The following is a 21,408-nucleotide window of genomic DNA, read 5'->3' on the forward strand; positions in this document are numbered from 1 at the left end:
GAAAGTCTCAAACTTTAGGTGCTTTTGTGTATATGCTTTTGGAAAAGTGTGTCTCATAGACTGTATATAAATATGGACAATGCATCCCCACTGCCTTCCATTCGATCCACTCTATTATCCAGGGGATACAGGATCACCATCTTGCGAGTTTGCAGGCAGAGTCTGATCAGTACAGTCCAATAGTTGAGCCATGCGGAGTCAGGCTATCAATGCCCCGCTCACACTTCCCCCAGACTCAACGCAACTTATCAGCAAAATGGACATTTGAACTTCCGTTGGAATTATATCAGCTTAAAGTCCCCACTTTAAATGACAGAACCCATATTTGAACATTTTTTTTTTTATATGACGTAAACTTGAGCGTTTTAATTCCACCAACATGGAGGGGGCAGAGCTTACGACAAATACTGGAGCCAGGCACCAGGGGAGCTGTACTTGCTTTGGCTTCACTTCAGAGCAGATCGTCTTTATTTACAGTCTGCTGTACTGTGTCCTGTATCGACCTTACCGCAATAGAGGGTTCCCGCTGAGCCAAAGTGCTGCTGCATGGGTTCAGAGGGTGCGATGGCTGAGTGTATATCAGCGATATGGCAATCAACACAGGTGGCACAGCAAACTTGTGCTTCCCAAACTGATAGATGGGATAAGGCTGCTGTTCTTCCTCAGCTCTAATTTGTTGTTTTATGCTGTTGATCCAGGTCAAAGCACTGGGGCCAGGGAGTATGTTGTTGATTAATGGGATTGAATTGTTTACGCAGAACCTTTATGTAACAACCACACAGCACATGAACATCAGGCTTGCAGTGAGTCATGCAAAGGATCCAGTGATAGGACCAAAATAATACCCATGGCTTAGTATACTAGGTTGCACTTAAAGCCATTCAGCTGCAACCACGATTAAACCTGTCTTGTTCATTTAGTCTTTGACCAAAATGATGCATTTCATCCTTTAAAATTGTATTATTTTCTGTTGAACACTTCACGGGTACTTTTGTGAATCTTTGACATTTTAGTTGCATTCTGCTAATTTAACAAATACTGCAGAAACTGGATCAATGATCAAAGGCTCTAAAGCATGCATTTTTTATAATGCACTAATGGCACTCTTCACTCAACAACACTCTGTGCCTGTGAAACGTTAAAGGCCTGCAGTTTTTTGGCTACCGTGTTGCCAAACCACTTCTTATTCCGCATGATTCCCACTCTGCTCTGGTTTCAATTGTCTCCTGAGCTCTTCAGCTCTTTAGCTGTTAGATTCCAACTTCACCAGGCCCTCTCAGTGTCTGCCCTTTACAGCTGAGCACGTAGGGCTTTTTAGAAGTATTTCTTTAAAAACAGCTCCTGGTAAAGCATATGAGGGCAGAAGTTGAGTGTTGATGTTTTTAGCAAGAAACGCTTTCTCTTCCACTGTTGATGTGAAAACTACCAATCGTTGCTTCAAACCAGAGAAGAACTATTGACCAAATACTCTTAATGAAAGTGTCAAGGTTCTGTGTCTGTCTGTGTCATGTTCCATGTCTGTCCATGCCATGTTTTGATGTCTTGTTCCATGTTGTTTAAGTTACCTTTACGTCTCCACACCATGTTCCATGTTTCCTCGTACTTGTTCCACGTCAGGTTCCATGTTTTCACGTGTCCATGTATCCATGTCATGTTGAATATTTCTTTTGGTTTTTGGATTTTGGTTTTCCTGCCATGCGCAGCGTCTTTGGTTAATTATTAAAAAACCTTTTTGTTTGAAATCCTGCCTCATCATAGTCCTGCATCTGGGTCCTCACCTACAACCCCCTCAACTCCACTCTCCCTCCTTGACAGAACAACACAACCAGGAACAAAGGGAAAGGCAGGGCTATATATACACCTGAAGACTGAGGGATGACAAGACACAGGTGAGACACATGATGACAATCAACGCAGGTGACACAAATAACCAATCAAGAGACAAACAAAGAACACAGACAGGAACACCAGAACTTAACAAAATAAAACAGGAAACAACATGACATGGACAGACATGGAACCTTGACAGAACAATCATGACATAGAAGCATGGAATAAGACATCAAAACATGGCATCGATAGACATGGAACATGACACAGACAGACATGGAACCTTGAAAGAAAGCAGATAAAAGTTCGATTCAGATTTAATTTGATGGGCACCTCAATGAGGCCAATCACAAGCGAGGACAGCCTAGGACCGTACCATTGTACCACAGTTAATAAATTAGTGAAAACTGCAAAAATAAAAGCTAAATTTCGAAGAAAAAAAAATAGAAGGCTCTGAGTGAAACTAAATGAAGGGAACCATGTAAACAGTACATACAGTGAATACAGTATTGCAGTGTATTATTTATTATTATGAGTGTTCACAGAGCTGTATTTGAGGCGACAGTCATTCAACTAACATTATTTGACAACTAACACTTTGCACAGATTGGAAGCAGTCGAAGAACATTCTTCTGTGATATGATGAGAAATGTCAGTAGTAACATACTAGGATGATATCAGGCCCAGCAGAGTTACTCATCTTAACTCACAGCTTGGTTCTACTCACAGTATGGTTATTGACAGTGGCAGCTCCTCTGACGGCAGTTTGACTTTAAAGCTAATGTGTTGTTGAGGGGATCAAAGTGAGTGCAAAATGTATTTCAGTCATCTGGAAACATGGCCTCACGCATTCGGGGCACTCTTACCTTTGTAGCCTGTGATGCTAATGGACCTGTCACATATCGTTGGTGTTGCTGGATATCTTTTATATATCTCCGATGCCCCTACTTTGCCTCGAAGCTAACTTCCAGTCTTCTTCTGGTGGTATTGTATTCTTCCTTGTAACCTCACCAGGATTTCTGATTGGTAACTACATCATCAATACAATTCAATCATTTTAATCAGCTGGATATACACTGGCAGTAGAAGCAATGAAATAGGGTCTGATAGAAAGCTGACAGGAAACCCTGTCCTGTGCATTATCCTCCCAAGTTACAGTAAGAAATTTAAGTAAAGTAGTTGAAAAAGCTAAAACAAAACAAAAAAACCTTCCTCATTCTATTCTTGTAGGATTTTTCTTTTTACCTTTGCACAGGCAATGTCATTAGCTAATCTGCATGAGTTCTCTTGAGCCTAATAAGCAGTGTTTTTTCTTGGCCAGGAATTGCCACTGTGAGAAATGCATCATCCAGCAGCATCCGCTGAAACCACATCTCATTATGGTTGAGGCCTCATCATTATAGAAAACAACAGCTAGGTATTTCAGCACCTTAGCAACTGGAAACTAGCTTTTTTTGAGATGTCCATCCATTTAGTAAAGTGTCTACTGGAATTCTACTATACGGATATAACCACTCACTGAAAGCTGGCGACCCTTGATAAGATAGTAAGAGATGGCCATCTCTATCCACTGACATCAACTTTAGAAAGGGCAGTAATCCCTTTGCACTCCCACTGACCTTGCAGTGACAACAGATGTGCCTTTGGGCGGCTCGTGGGCTTAATTGACCAAACCGTGCACACTGAGGACATATGGATAATGATGGAAGACACCGCCTTTCAGCCACCACCTCGATTTTCAGTCAATAAACCGTTTATGTTTGTCTCCAGTTCTGTTGTGGACCTCGACCTAGTCATAAAAATAACTCGCCAATGATCCTTCTCTATTTAACATCCCCATGAGGATTTGTTTATTTTTTTGTCCATTTTATACTACGCATGTTGGATTTCTTAAAATAAGGAAAGGTGGCATTGTTCAGATGGCAGTAAACTGACTAAAAGACACACACAAACACACAGTCACAGAAATCAGTCTATTGGTCCTGCTGACACTGACAGAGTTGTGTGATCGTGGAGCAGCAGGGCTGCAGCCAGGGTTTCCACAGCAGGTGCCCTATGGTCAGTTGACTCTCCACAGGCTTCACCGACTTCCGGTGGGTCTCCACGGCCTCCTCCATCGCAGCTAGGATGGAGTGAAAAGCCGGTTCAGTGTCGGGAGTCAGCGCTGTTGTCTCCGACGGGTCCCTCGAGAGATCATAGAGGAGTGGAGGATTGTGGTAGGTCACGAATTCCGGAGTGCAAAAGCAGACATGTGTGTGGAAACAGCCTCCTGAGTACAGGTTTGGCGTGAAGTAAAGGGCTTTCCACACGGAGCTACCTGGAAAAAAAAAAAATGCACAAATGTCTCTAAATGTTGTCTTCAGTCAGTTTCTCAGAGGTGCCATGGTTGTTGAATATTACACTGTCAGTGTAGTCCAATAGAGCCAATGAAGAAGTCTGCGGACATTCAGATAGGATGTTTGTTCAGACTTACTGTTTTGGGGATGCCATCTGACAGCGTTCAAGTAGGCGTTACAATAATGGAACAAAAAATCGTGGTTCGACCTTTCAACTCTCTGCTGCAGCAAATCCATGAGGTCATGCCCATCTATCTGCCTACGGACAGAAAGTCGACATCAAATTTTTGAATGCAAACTTGATTTGGGAGGGCCCATTTGACAGCATTTCTTGTGAGTGTGAACGCAAAAGCATCATGAGTGATGCCTGTTCATTACTAACGAGAGCCTTAAAAATATTCTGTCATTTGTTGCTGTTACTAACTTAAAAGTAAATAAATGTAAACAAGAATGAAAAATATGAATTTGTTTGCAATTCCGTCGGCTAATAAGTTGGTTAATAATCTGTGTACAGCACCCTGCATAGTTAAGTTAGCATTTCTTCAGTAATCACCACTGTGAATTACCTTTGATACTCGAGATTTTGTCTGTCATTGCCTTAATCAGTACAGCAGTGAAATTAAATGGGTTTCAGGTATAATGTGAGTTTGTGCAGGTGTGTGAATAACAACCTTCAGGCCTAAAATTGATAAATGAATCCATGTGGTTTCAGTGAAGGAAAAAACAGCTAGTTCCAAGATATATAACTGCCCTAAGTAATGATGCACACACAACAAACAGCTGTTAATGGTTTGGATCATAGACTGTGTAAAGATGGAAGGCAGAACTGCTCCACAAAAGTGAAGCCAAAGCAGGTAGAACTCCCCCTAGTGACTGGTTGCAGTATAGGTCATAAGCTCCACCTTCTCCATGTTAGTGGATGGGAATTCGACCAGACTAAAACACTAAAATACACGTAATTTTTTTCAAGAATGGTTTCTGTCGTTTAAGGTAATTAATACTGACAATCAATAATAATGATGTCTGTTCAAGTGTCGCTGTTTTAGTTATTTATTTGATGCTACAGAAACACATGATGTGTCCTTAAGCAAGACAATGAACCCCCAGTAGCTCCCCATGCGTGGCACTGGCGTGTGAATGTGTGTGCTTGTGTGAGCAAATGGGTGGATGTGTCTGTGACTGTAAAAGCACTTTGAGTACCAATAGGTAGAAAAGTGCTATATAAAAGCAAGACCATCACCATCACCATTACATAATGATGACTAACATTTGCCATGCCAACCGTTCTGTGAAGCAGTCCCATGGCTCTGTGAGAGCTGTAAAAAAAAATTATCTTAAGTATTTATTTAAAATATAATCCAGCATTTCTTTGTAACTGGTGGAGGCAGAGCATAGAGTAGTATTAATTTAAAGAAAACATGAGTAAGTCTGGTCGAAGTGTGGGCGGGTCATCGATATTGTGGCCTCGCTTGGCTCCGCTCTCGGACCGTAATGCGTAGACTATGCCTTGAAATTTGCAAGAATGGAAAATTGGAAAATGGCAAAATAACTTCAGTTTGGCCATTGCAAGTAAGTGAGGACGTATTGTCAATATTAATACAGTCTATAGTTTGGATATAGCGGTATCGATCCATTAGAGACAGTAGCTGTGTCCTGTGTCCTACAGTGTGAAACTGACATTGCAACTGAAGCGCTGGCTGTGGACACATGTGGAGGTGCATTTTAATACCAGATGTGCTCACTGGTACTTAAAGCTGGCCACGTGCGATCGGGCAGGGACCAGGTTGGGTGTTAATGGAAGGTCTAGCAGTGTGCATGGTGCACAGGCCAACTAGACCATAGTTTAAAGTTGGGAAAGTTGCATGCGTAAAAGAAAAAGACAACATTTTTGGAAGAAGCACAACTACTTTTAGAAGTTAAAAAAGACTGGGAAAAACAGCAGTGGACTTCAAGATAAGGAAAAAATAAAAGATTTGAGACAGGTACACCCAGTGATTGTGAGCCCAGTTCCTGTCACTCTCATCTTTAAATGCGACCTAGATTTCAGAGCACGTTCTCTTTTTTGACTGACATGTGCAAGATGGAGCTGTCTTACTGCTGTGCAGCCTCACCTGTCCTCTGGGACTGAAGCTCCACTTAGTTGTACCACTGTAGGAAACAGGTCCATGTGGCTGGTGGGTTCATCTATCTGCCTGCCAGCAGGGATTATCCCTGGCCAGCGTAGAATTCCTGGAACCCGGATCCCCCCTTCCCAATTTGTGGATTTCCCTGCTGCTCAGGGGGGGAAAAGAAAAGGAAAAATGTCATGAAAGCAGTTCTTATTCACCTACCATAACTCAGCCCATCTGGACTAAAGGACTGACCACTTGTAGAGTTCAACTGGCATATCAGACAGTCATATCAATTCTGTGATGCCGTTAAACTATATGGATATAGCTGGATGTATCCATATATATCTATACATGGATATGGTTGTTTTTGTTCATCATTCTGTTTATTCTTCTACTGTACCTTTATATATCCCATTCCATCCTCCGTGGACCTCCCCACTGCTAGAAATCTCCTCCAGATGCGCCCCTTGATCTGAAGTGAGGTAAACAAGAGTGTTGTCGCTCAGCTCCAGTCTGTCCAGTGTTTCCATGATCTGACCTGAGAACAGAAACATCAATTTGCAAGTGTTTGGACGTACACTCATCAGCCACCTGCCTGGTGTGGTTTAGTTCTCCCCTTTTGACACCCACAACATTTGGGTGAGTCAGGATATGGACACAGCCCTTTTGAGGGTGGTCCTATCAAATCGGGCACCAGGAGTTGCGACATCATGTCATTACTCCTAGAGATCATTTCCCAGATAAACCCCCACACTTTTACTTCCTGTTACTTCTTAACATACATGCACACTGTAAATTGCTTTGAGTACTGTATAAAAACAAAACCATTTAACATGTATATTTCAAAATAAGCCAATCTTTAAAATGGCTCTTTGGAAGGAATGGATCCACAAGATCAGGCTCTCTTCAATGAGCTATAAATCCCATGTCCAACCAGGATGTCGGTAGGCGAGTCTTTGGGACCTGTTGGTTGAGTAAAGAGGCCTCTATGGAGGATCAGGCGTGTTCCAGAGCATTCCACAGATACTTAATCACTTAGAGGAATAAGGAACTTGGAAGCCCAGTCAACAGGTGGGGGTATATTTCCTATTTGTTGAGGTGTTTTGGGGGGTACCTGGTGAGCAACAAGGTTTAGGTCAAGAGTACGTGTCTAATTAACATCCACATGAGTAGCAGGACCAGATTTGCAGGGGCTGCAATTCAGTGGATTGCTACATTTCACAATATTGTCAGGAAAGACAATGTGGGATCGGTGTTTGTATTCACACTCTGTACTACATCCCTCTGCGCCCCTCAGTATGACCCTCAGTGTCAATGAAACTGAGTTCACTGTCTTACTCGTGCAACACCTAACCATGAGTGGATAAAAGGCATGCCTGGAGAGGCCCCACTGTGTTGTGTTGGAGTTTGCTTTAATTTTGCTGCCATCTCCTGCAATTTTCTTTCATTTACAGAAATAAATCCCACAAGGTGCTGCAAAGAGCTACTCCAACAAAAATAAATAAATAAAAGAAGACATGTCAAGATCTTCCAAAATAAGGAACTGTGTATTTAAATGGTTTTCACAAATTCACAAATGTGTGAAAAATGCTCCACTGTGTTCACCAGCTAGTCTCTAACTGTGTATGTTTGCTGCTGAGTTAGTGGTTTTAAGATAACATACTGATCTCTATAGGTAGTTTTATTTTTATTCATGTACAACTGTGAGACAGTCAAACGTGCAAGTGATGTTTGCTACGCTGAGAAGTAAACTTGAATGGTATAATTCCACAGAGAGAATAATGGAGTGTTATCATCGTTTCATTCTGAATGTTGTCTTCACACTGAAGGGGAGGTAACAATTCTTTTCTCATCTAGCAAGCAAGACACAAAGTAATTGTTGTCTAATCTTTGTGCTGACACAATACTTCTCAAGTTAAAGTAAGTAATTACATGCTCATTAAGAAAACAGCCCACTAAATCAGTGCATTGGGATATTTTTGTGTGGAGGCCGACCTTGAGGCTGAACAGGAAGAACAGGATGGCTTGCAATAATGGAGGAATAGCGGGTGAATCTGAAGTGGGCCTAGATTTAATGCAATTACAATCGTTACTGCCCACATAGTTTTATTTGGTCTGACGGACGGCATTTGCTCTCTTAGATAAACCAGCCAGTTATTTCCACAATCTGAGGAATCAAAAAAATTAAACAAAAGCCATGTATCATTGGATCTGTTCAGACCATGCATGAGGAACCGATCTGGATTATCCCATTACAAGCGACCAGCTTGTTCAAATCTTAATTCAAGGGCTGAACAGGAACCACTATCACCTACTCCATGTGATGGAATTTAATCCCCAAATACAATTAACTTCTGATGGTGTCTCCTGATTTAAATGAGTTTAAAGGTACAGAAAGAGAGTACTGGGTCTCACAATAAGTTGGCTTTGATATTTTCATGGGATTTCTTGGCAAATCACAAAAACATAGACTAACAGAAGGCGAAGCAGTTAAGTACACTCAGCTGACCCACCTACACTCCAGTCCACCTCATGAACGGCGTCTCCATAGATCCCGTGGCGGCTCGATCCTCTGAATGCCGCTGAAACAAACATGGCTGTATGTACTTGAAGGAAAGACAAAAACAGCAGGAAAGGCCTTCCTGAATTCCTGTAGACACAGAAAATACCATTCAATTATAGCATTACAAATGTTACTCAAATTCAAATTTTCTTCAAAGTAACATTTCTGAGTGAAAACCTTTCTATGAAGTCCACTGCCTCATGAGTCATGCTCTGCGTTAGGTTTTCAGAGGTGAACGGCTGCTCAACTATACTGTGGTCCCTCAGGAGAATACAGTTTAAGTATGGTATAATCTTGATGAATCCCAGTATCAGGCATGTGACCAAAAGTAGCAGAGATAGAAGGCTCAGAATCAACCTTCTGCGGATGGTGATGATACCGATGTAGTGGAGTACTACTGCAGTAACCAAGACAATGCTCAGCGTGCCGTATGGTAAATATTTATGGATTTGGAAAACAGTGCCGTGTCCAGGCAAGCAGTCTCGCATGTTGGTCAAAGGGATACCGAAGAAATAATTGAAACCGTGAGCACTGGGGTGGTGGCAGTGATCGTCACTGCTCTTACAGTTAAGTCCTAGGTGCCATTTTCCTGAAGATAAGAAGACACAAAAGAAAAAAATCAAAAGACTGTACTAAAGTTTGTGCTACTCAAAAAGTATCTGTATCTTTCATTGTACAGTGGTGGAAAACAGTGAAAGTTTCACCAGCATCAAGTCATTTTAGCCATGATTATATCTAAAATAATGACAGTGGGGTTTTTATCTGTCTATATGTGGATACAAAGCAGACTCAATACTGCATTTAAAAGTGCTTTTGAAAGGCAGTGAAGAAAGCTGTTTTTTTTTTATATTGCATATTTTTATATTTTTTATATATGCCATCCACAGTAACTATATAATTACACAGTGAATTTCTAAAGTGCTTAGAGAAAACTACAAGTACTCCTGTTTTGTCTGAGTTTAATGACAATTGGTCTCTATAGTACAACATTGTGATCAGTAGGCTCAGCATTTTGTCAGCTTTATAGGGAGTAGAATAGTATAGGGATAGAATTTACTAAATCTGTGTGTCCCATTAAACTAGAAGAGTTAATAAGAACAAATAAACGAGTTTCAACTGTAAAATTTGATGAGGTTTTGTACCTCCTACCCACTTTTGTCCTGTGACCGGTTGTAGAATGAATCCGCTAAAATGCTCGCTATCATCTTTTTACAGAGTATTCGGAGGCTGGTTAAGGTTAAAGATCATTAGACACCTGAACACTGTGCACTGCATGAAAATCTTTTACCGTTTTATTTCATTGCCACAGTGTGTCAGTTATTCTGTCTTTTAATGATTGTTAGGAATGGCCCTGGCTGGTTAGAGCAACAGGCTTTGGACTAAACGTTATGTTGTCTGTAGATATACCTGAATGTAATAGAAGATGGAACACACAGCACACCTGTCTACCTCATTCACATCAGTGTGAAGGACTTTAAAACCTCCATGTGTTACAGTAATAAAGATGAATAAACTAGTATTTTTTATAGACTAAAACTAGTTTTAAGTATCATCTTTTTAACAACAGTAAGAAAACAAGGCTGCGAGATATTTGCAACATACCTATAAGAGCAGTTTTGTAGCCTTGCTGTTTCGCAATCTTAGCAAAGGTAATTTCTTGGCTGGGAAGACCTCCAGATGCTGCATTAAATATAAAGACTCCAGGTCTTTCATAACCAGCTATACCTGTCAGTGAGAAAAAATAAAGAAAAACTAATTACTGCCAAATCTCTGTCAACTAGTCAATTGTCAATATCATAAGATAGCGCTGTTCTTGGTTCTGGAGCAGTGGTAGAGATCCATGCGAGACAGTAGTAGCAGATTGGATCTTTAACTGTGTAAGTGCATAATAGCATTAAGCACATGTCTATCAGTGTCTTTGTACTGGCCTGATCGTATTGGGTATCGTCCGGTGAGAAACGCTGCCCTGCTGGGAGTGCAGAGGCTAGCTGCAGCAATGTGGTGGGTCAGCTTTACCCCTTCCCGTGCCAGCTGGTCAATATTGGGAGTCCTGCAAATCACATCATCAACAATCTTTTCTTTCTGGAAGAATCTAACCCAAAGAGATTGCACCTAAACGGTAAAAACTATTAAAAAAAAAAAAAAAAGATAATATAATAAGAAAAACAAATTCATGGTAGTGGTTAGTTTTCATGGCAGACAAGTTAACATTGTTCATCCGAAAATGTACAGGGTGTAAGGTGTAAGGGTGTAAGTAAGTGCAACTCTAGCGTTGCAAGGCTGGTCTCACAGGTTGGTTGGGATGCCTGCCTGGAGATAAGCCTGGAGCCTGATGAGTCCATTTACAGGCCATTCCACTGAATGGGTGCTATTTTGGTATCCTGCACATACATCTGATTGCAAATTTATAGATAATAAAGAAGATATATAATTGAAAGTACTAATAAACAACTACCTAGAAAAATAGCATTTGTTACCCACACTTGCTCTCACTGCATGCACAAAATTGGGGTCAACAAGTTTGTCTGGCAAGAGCACGAAGACATACTTTGGTACCTCTCTGTGTGTCATCCCAACCCTGAGGCCAGTCAGAGGTCAGAGTCAGAGGTTTGGATCTTTTGCCAACCAACCATTTCTTAAAAATAAACACTTTCTCAAGGCAAAAACAGAGGAATTAGTTGAGATGCTTTTTGAGATGTCAGATGAGTGTTGGTAATGGGGCCGAGAAAAATACGACCATGTGCGGCTTTGAGATCCTGTAAAAAGACAGGAGACTGGAGACCTGAGACTGACCAATTCATATATTGAATAGTTAAATATGTTTGTTACTAGATTCAGTGTTGGAAAAAAAAAAGTTGAAAAATTCAGTTTAAATTGAAAGATGGCAAAAAGCAAATGGCATACATTTGGTGGAATGGCCCATATGTTGTTTCCAGGACAACAGTGAAGTTGGAGATGACCTGAACCACAATCAAAGATACTGTATTTAAACCCACTCCAGTTTGGGATACATATGGGCTACAGGTTTAACAGAGGATCGGAAATACAGTGTTTTCTCAATTTACTTAATGGCTGGTCAATGTAAATCATAGTGGTTCATCATAGTTGAGGGAGCTATGTATAATCCCTCCAGCCTTACAGAGAAAAAACAATAGCAGAAGCATGGTATTACCTCAGTGTCTTATTGCCATAACAGCCCAAGTCTCCAATTCCCAGGTCATCCACCATAATCAAGACAAAATTGGGCCTGTTACTTTCCTGAAGAGACACATAGCTCATCTCCAAGAACAGCAGCAGCAGTAGTGACAATGGCTCCCATTTGGAATTCATGCTGCTGGAACAGAAGCACAGGAGAAGAAATCAAACCAAATGTTGAACTAGTTGTAGTCTTAAGTCCTGGAATTCCCAAATGTGCTATGATGTTAAGCCCAGGTATTATCTGAACTAATAGTTTCAGGAGGTTCCACTAGAAATTTTGTCTTTGAGATTTCTTGAACATCCCCATTGTCTTGGTTTGATTTGGTTTTTTTCCTATACCTTGACCTGGATAACTTCATAACTAATACCTGATCAAAATAGTAATAATTGTGGAGAAACTATGAATTAGATGAGTTTATAAGGGATGGTGTTTTTTTAAGATTTATTTGTTAGATTTTTTTCAGTTGGTCATAAACATAGCAAAGAAGAAAGACGAGAGTTGGGAAATTAATTCAGCATGTACTGAGGGCATATTGTTGCCCATGTGGTATTTCTCCCACCGCACTGAGTTTGTCTCCTCCTTCACCCGTTACCATCCCATATCATCATTTATCTTCTTCCTCTTGGAAATATTTTCCACATAGGGTATTTTCCATAAATAAGGTACATTTTCTCTCCTATGTTGATGACACCCAGCACTATGTGTTTACTAAGCCCACTCGAGCCAAAGTTAATAGTTTCTCACTGAACCTTGATAATTCCACTGTCCCCTCAGGTTCAAAGTCTGGGTGTTATCATGAGAAGCCCACATCAACAACGTCACTCAGACTGCTGATCATCTCTGCAACATCAATAGACTTTGCCCATCCTTTGTACAGAACCTGACCGCCATTATTGCCCATGCCCTCATCACTATCAACTCATGTAACTTTGTTCTTTTTGGTCTATACTCCCAGTGTCTCTCCAAAAAATCCTACTAGCTCGTATCATATTGTGGCGCAGTGGTGGGAGGCACAGCTCGGGGTTCGAAGGGTCACAGGTTCGCCTCCTCCACAGCCATGGACAGGGCGGGAGCAACCACCTAATCCCCAATATGCTCCCGGGGCGCACCCACCAAAGGGCCGCTGCCCACTGCTCTAACTGTACACATTACTGTGTGTGAACAAATGGATGGGTCAAACAGCAGGGATCAATATAGTATATCAAAATCAAATCACATAACCCCAGTTCTTCAGCTTCTACACTGACTTCCAGTAAAAACTCATATGGAGTACAAGATCCTTACTCTCAGGCAGGTCCTTCTGCCCAAGGGCTCTCCACCAAGGGTTTTAGAGCATTCAGTTGCTCAACTCCACACCTTTGGAACACTCTCTCACCTGACATCCAAATCATACTCAGACTAAACCTTCTAACCCTTAACCCATTCTCCCTTTTTTAAGATAAGATATGCCTTTACTCATCCCACAATGGGGAAGTGCTCATTGATAAAAGCAGCAGAGGCATTCGGCAATCACAGACAGTGCACATAGTGCACATATGTGTGAACTAAAGAATAAAAATAAAAAGATATATTACAAACAAACAAGGCCGCTTTCAAGTAAGAAAATATGGAAATAAATATATATGTATATGCACATGAGCAGCAATGGAGAAGGAGGCCAGATCTCACTCCATGAATCCAGTGTATGACCCCTCACCCCTACTGCACACCCTGTCTTTTTATTTTTTCTATGGGTTCTTCCGATTCAAAGAACCCTTCAAAAGACTGTCTCGTTTTGATATTATTTGTTTTCAAGATGCCAGTCTGGGGTAACTTAATTTGTGCTTGAAATAAAGACCTAGGTAGGCAGATAGATAGGGTACAATTTGGGACAGAATCATTCAAACTTAGATATCCCACCAATATATGTTGGTGGGATATCTGAGTCTATCTATATCCATAATATAAGTTCTAGATAGACAGACCGTCTATATAATTGCGAGAAATTCTGTAAACACATTTAACGCTCTGTGCAGAGAATCCTCTTAAGTAGGTCAGGTGATCACACACATATGGTGGAACTGAAATGCAAATCACAATGGCAAATCAGAAAACACAAATTACAACGCGCTTAGTTAATGTAGTTAATGTAAGACCGATCATCATTGCTATATTGTAAACGTCTATTTGTGAGTTGTATCATTAAAGAAACTAGGATTCAAGATAACCTCAACTAATGCATACGAGTTACATTTTGCTCAAATTATCACTGCTGACGTTATTTACCTAGTTTATATGTATATGAAGGCCGAGATTAGTGCCGGAAAGGCTGGTTGAAGACCTTTGCTCTAGTCCTTCAACCGTGAGGATGTCTGGACAGAAGGTACAGTCATGTACCCCATAGAAATGCTTTGCCATATGATAATCCAAGGTAGCTTTTCTGATAGCGTATTTGTGCTCAGAGACCCTGTCTTTTAGTTGTCTCTTTGTCCAGCCTATGTGAAAGCAACCACAAGTGCAGGATAAGCGATATACAACAACGTTGTTTTATAGTTAATAAAAGTTTTGACATCATACATTTGTTGTTGTTGACGTCGCTGAATTGTTTGCAGTCCTTATGTCAAATCTACAGTCTTCAAGTCTTATGTTTTAGTCATTTGTATTCAAAATATCACGGAACAATAAGAGTTCCTACTCAGAGCCCAGCTAAAACCAAGCAAAATGTCATTGCTGTACCGCCCTCACAATTTTATCTTATCAGATTATTAATGAGTATGCTTTTGTATGTACATATACACACATCGACAGTTGGGAGGGATGAAAATAGCACAAAACAACAGTATAAATATATATGTATATGCACATGAGCAGCAATGGAGAAGGAGGCCAGATCTCACTCCATGAATCCAGTGTATGACCCCTCACCCTACTGCACACCCTGTCTTTTTATTTTTTGTGGGTTCTTCCTATTCAAAGAACCCTTCAAAAGACTGTCTCATTTTGATATTATTTGTTTTCAAGATGCCAGTCTGGGGTAACTTAATTTATGCTTGAAATAAAGACCTAGGTAGGCAGATAGATAGGGTGCAATTTGGGACAGAATCATTCAAACTTAGATATCCCACCAATATATGTTGGTGGGATATCTGAGTCTATCTATATCCATAATATAAGTTCTGGATAGACAGACCGTCTATATAATTGCGAGAAATTCTGTAAACACATTTGGGCTAACCGGGAATCGAACCCGCGTCCTCCGCTATGCTCACCACTATATCATCTCCGACATTAAAACGGTCTCACACGAGTAGCAAATGAGAAGCTTTGAAAAAGGGACAGCTCGCATCTGCAACTCGGTTCCCATCGTTCGCTTTAACAATAGGTCGGTAGATTCGGTTCGTGCGTAAACGTTACAACTTTAATCACTACCTCATCTCAGCAGATAGATGACTGAACCAAGTCGAGTGCTGCAAAGTAACTATCATTATAACTTTTCACTGCACAGTGTAAACTTTACTGTTAAAAAATCGTAAAGGGTATGTGGGTAGTAAATGAGTTAATAACACACATGAGTAGCGAAAACTAATGTTAGAATATTGCTTAGAAGTTAATGCACCGATAATCGGCAGCAGACAGAAGTGTCACTCACCCTTCTAACCTCACGAATGGGGTTTTAAGTGTTAAAAGCAGCCTCACAGATTATGTCTGTCGCTGTCTTTGTATTTGCGTAAATTGCGCTTTTTATGTGATTTTTTTTTTCGTGTTGCCCCCGTTCTACTATAATCTAATGCGGAACAATCGCGATACTTTGTCTCGCAATACTTGGTTTCGCAATAATAATGGTTTCCTCGGTAGGCTAGCGAAAGTGGTGCGTAGCAACGCTTCCTGTATTGAGTTTCAAAACAAGATAAACAGAAAGATAAACGGAGAGAAAACATATCGTTTTTTAATTAAAACATATACCGTGAAACCGCAACATGTAATGCATCCTTGATTACAGGGCAGAAAAGCTGTATTTAAATGTCCTCATGAAAGCAAAGGAGAGCTGGACTGAGGCACATAACACTGGTTTATTAACACTGAGAGTCTCCAAAGACTAGGCAACTACTTCCTCCGCTAAGCCATGTGAGCTCTCAACATTTTCCCCACCCTGCACCAAGGACTCACTAACCTCCCAACATCAATACACACCACACACTCCCATATGACCACAAACTCCTAAACATTGCACAAGCCACATTCATGAAAGCGGCTTGTGTGATGTCTGTTGCAATTTGATCTCAGCACTGTCATTACTATCAATCATTATATATACACACACAGACACACACTGACCAGGCATGCCATAATGACCACTGAGAGGAGAAGTAAATAACATTGATCATCTCGTGACAATGTTGTGAAACGTTTGGACCTGGCATTGGTGGATGTTAGAGAACAAACTGAACAGGGTCCAGGGTGCTCAGGAAGTTTTGTATGCATATAATGAGGGTGCTCTTTGGAAAGGGAGATTAATTGCAAAGCCTTAACGGAAAGCCCAAGGAACATCTCTAGCACAAAAAATACCCCAAAAGCCCGTATTGAGATGGGTATTGCATGATGAAACGATTTAAAACATTTGGGCTAAAAAAAAAAACAAAAAAAAAAAACAGGATACAACCCACACATAGGGTGTAACGCTCTGTGCAGAGAATCCTCTTAAGTAGGTCAGGTGATCACACACATATGGTGGAACTGAAATGCAAATCACAATGGCAAATCAAAAAACACAAATTACAACGCGCTTAGTTAATGTAGTTAATGTAAGACCGATCATCATTGCTATATTGTAAACGTCTATTTGTGAGTTGTATCATTAAAGAAACTAGGATTCAAGATAACCTCAACTAATGCATACGAGTTACATTTTGCTCAAATTATCACTGCTGACGCTATTTACCTAGTTTATATGTATATGAAGGCCGAGATTAGTGCCGGAAAGGCTGGTTGAAGACCTTTGCTCTAGTCCTTCAACCGTGAGGATGTCTGGACAGAAGGTACAGTCATGTACCTCATAGAAATGCTTTGCCATGTGATAATCCAAGGTAGCTTTTCTGATAGCGTATTTGTGCTCAGAGACCGTGTCTTTTAGTTGTCTCTTTGTCCAGCCTATGTGAAAGCAACCACAATTGCAGGATAAGCGATATACAACAACGTTGTTTTATAGTTAATAAAAGTTTTGACATCATACATTTGTTGTTGTTGACGTCGCTGAATTGTTTGCAGTCCTTATGTCAAATCTACAGTCTTCAAGTCTTATGTTTTAGTCATTTGTATTCAAAATATCACGGAACAATAAGAGTTCCTACTCAGAGCCCAGCTAAAACCAAGCAAAATGTCATTGCTGTACCGCCCTCTCAATTTTATCTTATCAGATTATTTATGATATATAAATTCTTTTATGTCTACAAACTGAGGGGCGGGCTCTGTGGGGAATCCATTGGAGGCTATGATGGGTCTCCCTGGTGGAGAGGTTCTTGTCAATTTTAGGGAGCATGTAAAAGGTGGATGTCCTGGGATGTGCATACCATAGGAAATCATGCTCTCATTTAATGATCCACCCTGCCTCATTAGCAATGGACAGCATTTCTCTCAGTATCTCCTGTCTGTTTTGTAAAGGATTTGATCTAAAAAAATTTATTAACTGTAATACAGTGTTTGATGTATTTCGCTAAAAGTCTCTGAGCACAAATATGCTATCAGAAAAGTTAACTTGGATTATTCTATGGCAAAGCATTTCTGACAGGTACATGACTGTAATCCAGACACAATCCAGACTGAAGATCCTAAATGTACATAAAAAAAAACAAAAAAACAAAAAGACATTTGTGGTCGTGATCGTTTAAGCAGTATATTTCAAAATCTACTCATGACTTTTTGCAGTGTATAATACAATATATTGAACATTTTAGTGTGCTAGTGTTTCTTAGGAGGATCTGGCTACAGCAGGATTTAGTCTATAATGTTTTTATTGCCATAGCAGTTTCACAGATTTTTTTATGTCTCTTTTGTGAACAGAGAATTCATTTGTGACCGAGGCCCCAACAAACAACATGACAATCATTCCCTTCTGTTATAAATATTCTGGAAACTGTGAATGTTCTGTAGCAATTATGAAGGACTGGGATTTCATTAGGCAGTTCATTCCTTCCTATGGAGGAGCAATCAGTTTACTGTAAGCTGTAAGACAAACCCCCTTTTTTGTTCTCCTGTTTGAAATAAATGTAAGAATATGATTGGACCATATAATGGAATTCATATAATATCCACATTAAAAATGTTGGCAATTTCTGAGCTGTTAACTGTAATGCTAAATATATTATTGAAAACAAGCTCATTCAAGTTTAGCTCAAGTTAAGGACCACCTTAACAAAGCTGTCCTGTCTTATGAATTCTTCAATCCCACAATCACTACTTCAGTTCACATCTTCAATAATGCCCTTCAGCAACAGCAGTCAGGCTTTAGAACAACACATAGCACAGTTATAACTGAAAACACTGCTGCTGATGTCATTATTGAACACTTGATGGAGAGCAACATGATGTCTCTTACAGATTTGAAGTATTAGCCACTCACAGATACAAGCCAAGTTTTCAAATTTCAGTTTTATTAAGGTGTTCCTCAAGGTTTACATCCGGGATGTCCAAACTTTCTTCACATACGATCACATATGAAAAAATATCCGATTGACTGGACTTATTTTTCAAGCTTGTTATAGAAATAAATATTTTTTCTTATTAACTTATTTACCAACACCTAAATGCTGTTGGATATAGTTTTAAAACTCATTACTTGACATGACATACAGTAGATAACTGTTGGTTATTCTGGTTATCAATCTGTATCTCTGCAATGCAAAGTAAGTTATCGCCAACTTCCCAATAAAGAATTAACAGCTGTGCAGTGTCTGTGGAATCTGTGCTGTCATCACAAACAACCAAGAAGACTTCTCTGCACAACTGTTTCTGGACATGCTAATGTGGCAGCCTTCTTTCCAGTCACATTAACCCTGCGGCTTCAGTGAGGCGTTTGTTTGGCAGAGATGGTGCATCATTCAAGATGCAAGCACCACCTACTGTTAAAACTAAATAGTATAATCCAGTCAAGTGCAAGCTCCATATGTGGGCCATGTTCCATAATACACCAATCAGCCATAACATTATGACCTATCATAGTGTAGGCCTCCTTGTGCCTCTGAAGCAGTTGTGACTCACCAGGGAATGGACATGGATCTTCTGAGGGTCTGCCGTAGAGTCTGGCAAGAGAAGGTATTTAGTGGGGGGCTTTGGGTCTGTAGGTTGAGGGGAGGGGCCTGCTGTTATTCTAAGCTCTAAAAAGACTAAACCCATTTCGCACCTCACTATCTGAAAGAATTCTTTTGAACTTAGAAACATTCCTTCAACTATGAGACTTTATGTGGTTTCTTTATGTGGCCTCATCTAGATATATTGCAAAACACTGTCAATAGTTTTAGTATTAACTTGCTCATTCATGGCTATTGACATATGGAGGCTGAGCTTGTTTTCAGCACCATCCAAATGGCCTCTGTCCTTGCTGTTCACTTCCCTTTCTAAATCATTTTTGATTTTTCCATCCACCTGCTCTTGGTGGACTTGGTGTAGAGAAATACTGGCATCTGTTGTTAGGGTTCAACATTGCAGAATCTGCACCTCTGTACCTGAAGAGCGATTCCTTAAAGGTGAGCTTGGCTCAAGGAAAGATTTTATTCTTACAGCTATCACTAGAAAGGATTAATAATACACTGTTCTTTTATAGTCATTACTTGTGTTTTATTATTAATGTTATTAATCACATTTTTAATATTCCTTAATTATTTTTTAATTATGTTACTAATATATTTGTTATTAATGGTATGAATTTATTAATAAATAATTAAATGTATGTATGTATGTATGTATTTAATGTATGTTTGTTATCGCCATTATTCACATTTTAATAATAATGTATTGTATTTTGAATGTAATTATTTTTAAATTACTAATGAGATGAGATAATTCCCATACCACAGGCTCACATTTTTTCGTAATTAATTAATTTAATAATGGTAAATAATAATACGGACAATAAACAAGATAGCAGTTGACACCAAGCACAAACTGACAAATTCCAGGTGTGCACAGTTGCCATTGTCCAAGTATCTGAATTAACAAATTATACTCAAAGCAGCACAATGAGACAACCAAAAGAAACTCTTTCATAAGAGAAATGTGTATTTATTATACACAAATATATGTAATGTAAAGGATTTCTGACAAAAGAAGAGACAAATATGTCAACTTTATTCAACAAATTAAAATGAGATATTATAATACTGTTTTGATCCCAGGGAAGAATTCCCAAACTGCCTGGCCGCATTTAAATCAGCTCTGCTTTTACCTATGTGATTTCCAAACTTCCATTTCTAACTGCCAACACAGCATTCATAACTCTTGAGTAAACCAAACTTACCCAAAGTCAGAGACAGGACATAGCATCAGAAACATGTAATGAGTGTACACAGGTCCCTAGGTCTAATAGTCCCCAAGCGAATGGGGCTGAAGTGCTTAAAAAGCTTTATTTTTGAGTAAATGCACTTAATGATTTTTTTTTTTACAATGTAAATTTAACAAAATAGATAATAATCGTCCCTGCAAATCAGTCTAATGCAACCCATGCTTCTGTCAAATCAATTCAACTTACTGAGTGTTACTAAGTTGAATTGTCTATGTATCAGTACTGTGGCAAGTCTGACCACTTCATAGCATGCAGTGCACATAACTGACTACACCACTATCCTGCCACAAATCCAACCATTAAGCATTGTCATGAGCAGTCAACTCTGGTTTCTTCAACTCCCACGGAGCAAAGCTCTTAAAACACTGATCTCCTGCCTGTACTAGCTGATGCATCAACGCCTTTTTCTTTCTTTCAAGGCCTCTTTCAAAGCTTGCATCGTCTTCGGCCTTCCCTTGCACAAAAGCCTTATAACACAGCACACATGTTGAATGCAGTCTGGGTTGTTGAACACCAAAAGATAGAAGTGACAGAATACTCGGGCATCAGAGGCATGTCAATAATAGCCATCTGTAGTGAAGCAGTTGTCGGGGGATGTTGATTAAAATGGCAACAAAATTGGACCATGAATAATATACATTGCGTGAAATGATGACAGTAATCTCTTCAGTGTGTCACAGGAAGTTATGTCCTGAATTTATGTATAAAATATTATGTATAAAAGGGTATCCTAAATCTCTGTAGCTCTATTCATCATTCATTCAAACAAATGAACATTTTATGCAGACAGAATAAACCACTTTTTGACCACTTTTACTAGGCAACTGAGGCTGTCT

At 39.8% G+C, this 21,408-nt stretch overlaps 1 protein-coding gene across 2 annotated transcripts; it reads right to left on the reverse strand.

The window, feature by feature from the left end:
- Window positions 1–2,343: 2,343 nt before the first annotated feature.
- On the reverse strand, window positions 2,344–15,841 carry sts (steroid sulfatase (microsomal), isozyme S). 2 transcript variants are annotated; one of them, XM_047577169.1, is made up of 10 exons: window positions 15,668–15,841; window positions 12,013–12,171; window positions 10,769–10,890; window positions 10,443–10,565; window positions 9,018–9,429; window positions 8,791–8,927; window positions 6,678–6,815; window positions 6,278–6,437; window positions 4,304–4,425; window positions 2,344–4,147 (listed from the first exon to the last, which is right to left on the reverse strand). In XM_047577169.1, the coding sequence occupies exons 2-10, from the start codon at window positions 12,168–12,170 to the stop codon at window positions 3,804–3,806; spliced, it is 1,716 nt and encodes a 571-aa protein (XP_047433125.1). In that variant the 5' UTR covers window position 12,171; window positions 15,668–15,841; the 3' UTR covers window positions 2,344–3,803. The 2 variants fall into 2 exon arrangements, with proteins under 2 accessions (XP_047433125.1, XP_047433126.1); XM_047577170.1 differs by having other exon boundaries at window positions 12,013–12,174.
- Window positions 15,842–21,408: the final 5,567 nt, after the last annotated feature.

This window comes from Mugil cephalus, chromosome 23, assembly GCF_022458985.1.
Source record: "Mugil cephalus isolate CIBA_MC_2020 chromosome 23, CIBA_Mcephalus_1.1, whole genome shotgun sequence".
Lineage (NCBI taxonomy): Eukaryota > Metazoa > Chordata > Actinopteri > Mugiliformes > Mugilidae > Mugil > Mugil cephalus.

Coding starts and splice junctions, on each gene's coding strand:
- sts (XM_047577169.1), bottom strand. CDS start 12,170: ATGAATTCCAAATGGGAGCCATTGTCACTACTGCTGCTGCTGTTCTTG. Junction 10,566..10,768: donor ACGATACCCAATACGATCAG/GCCAGTACAAAG, acceptor TCTCACTGACAG/GTATAGCTGGTTATGAAAGA. Junction 6,816..8,790: donor TGAGGTGGACTGGAGTGTAG/GTGGGTCAGCTG, acceptor TTCTGTTCTCAG/GTCAGATCATGGAAACACTG.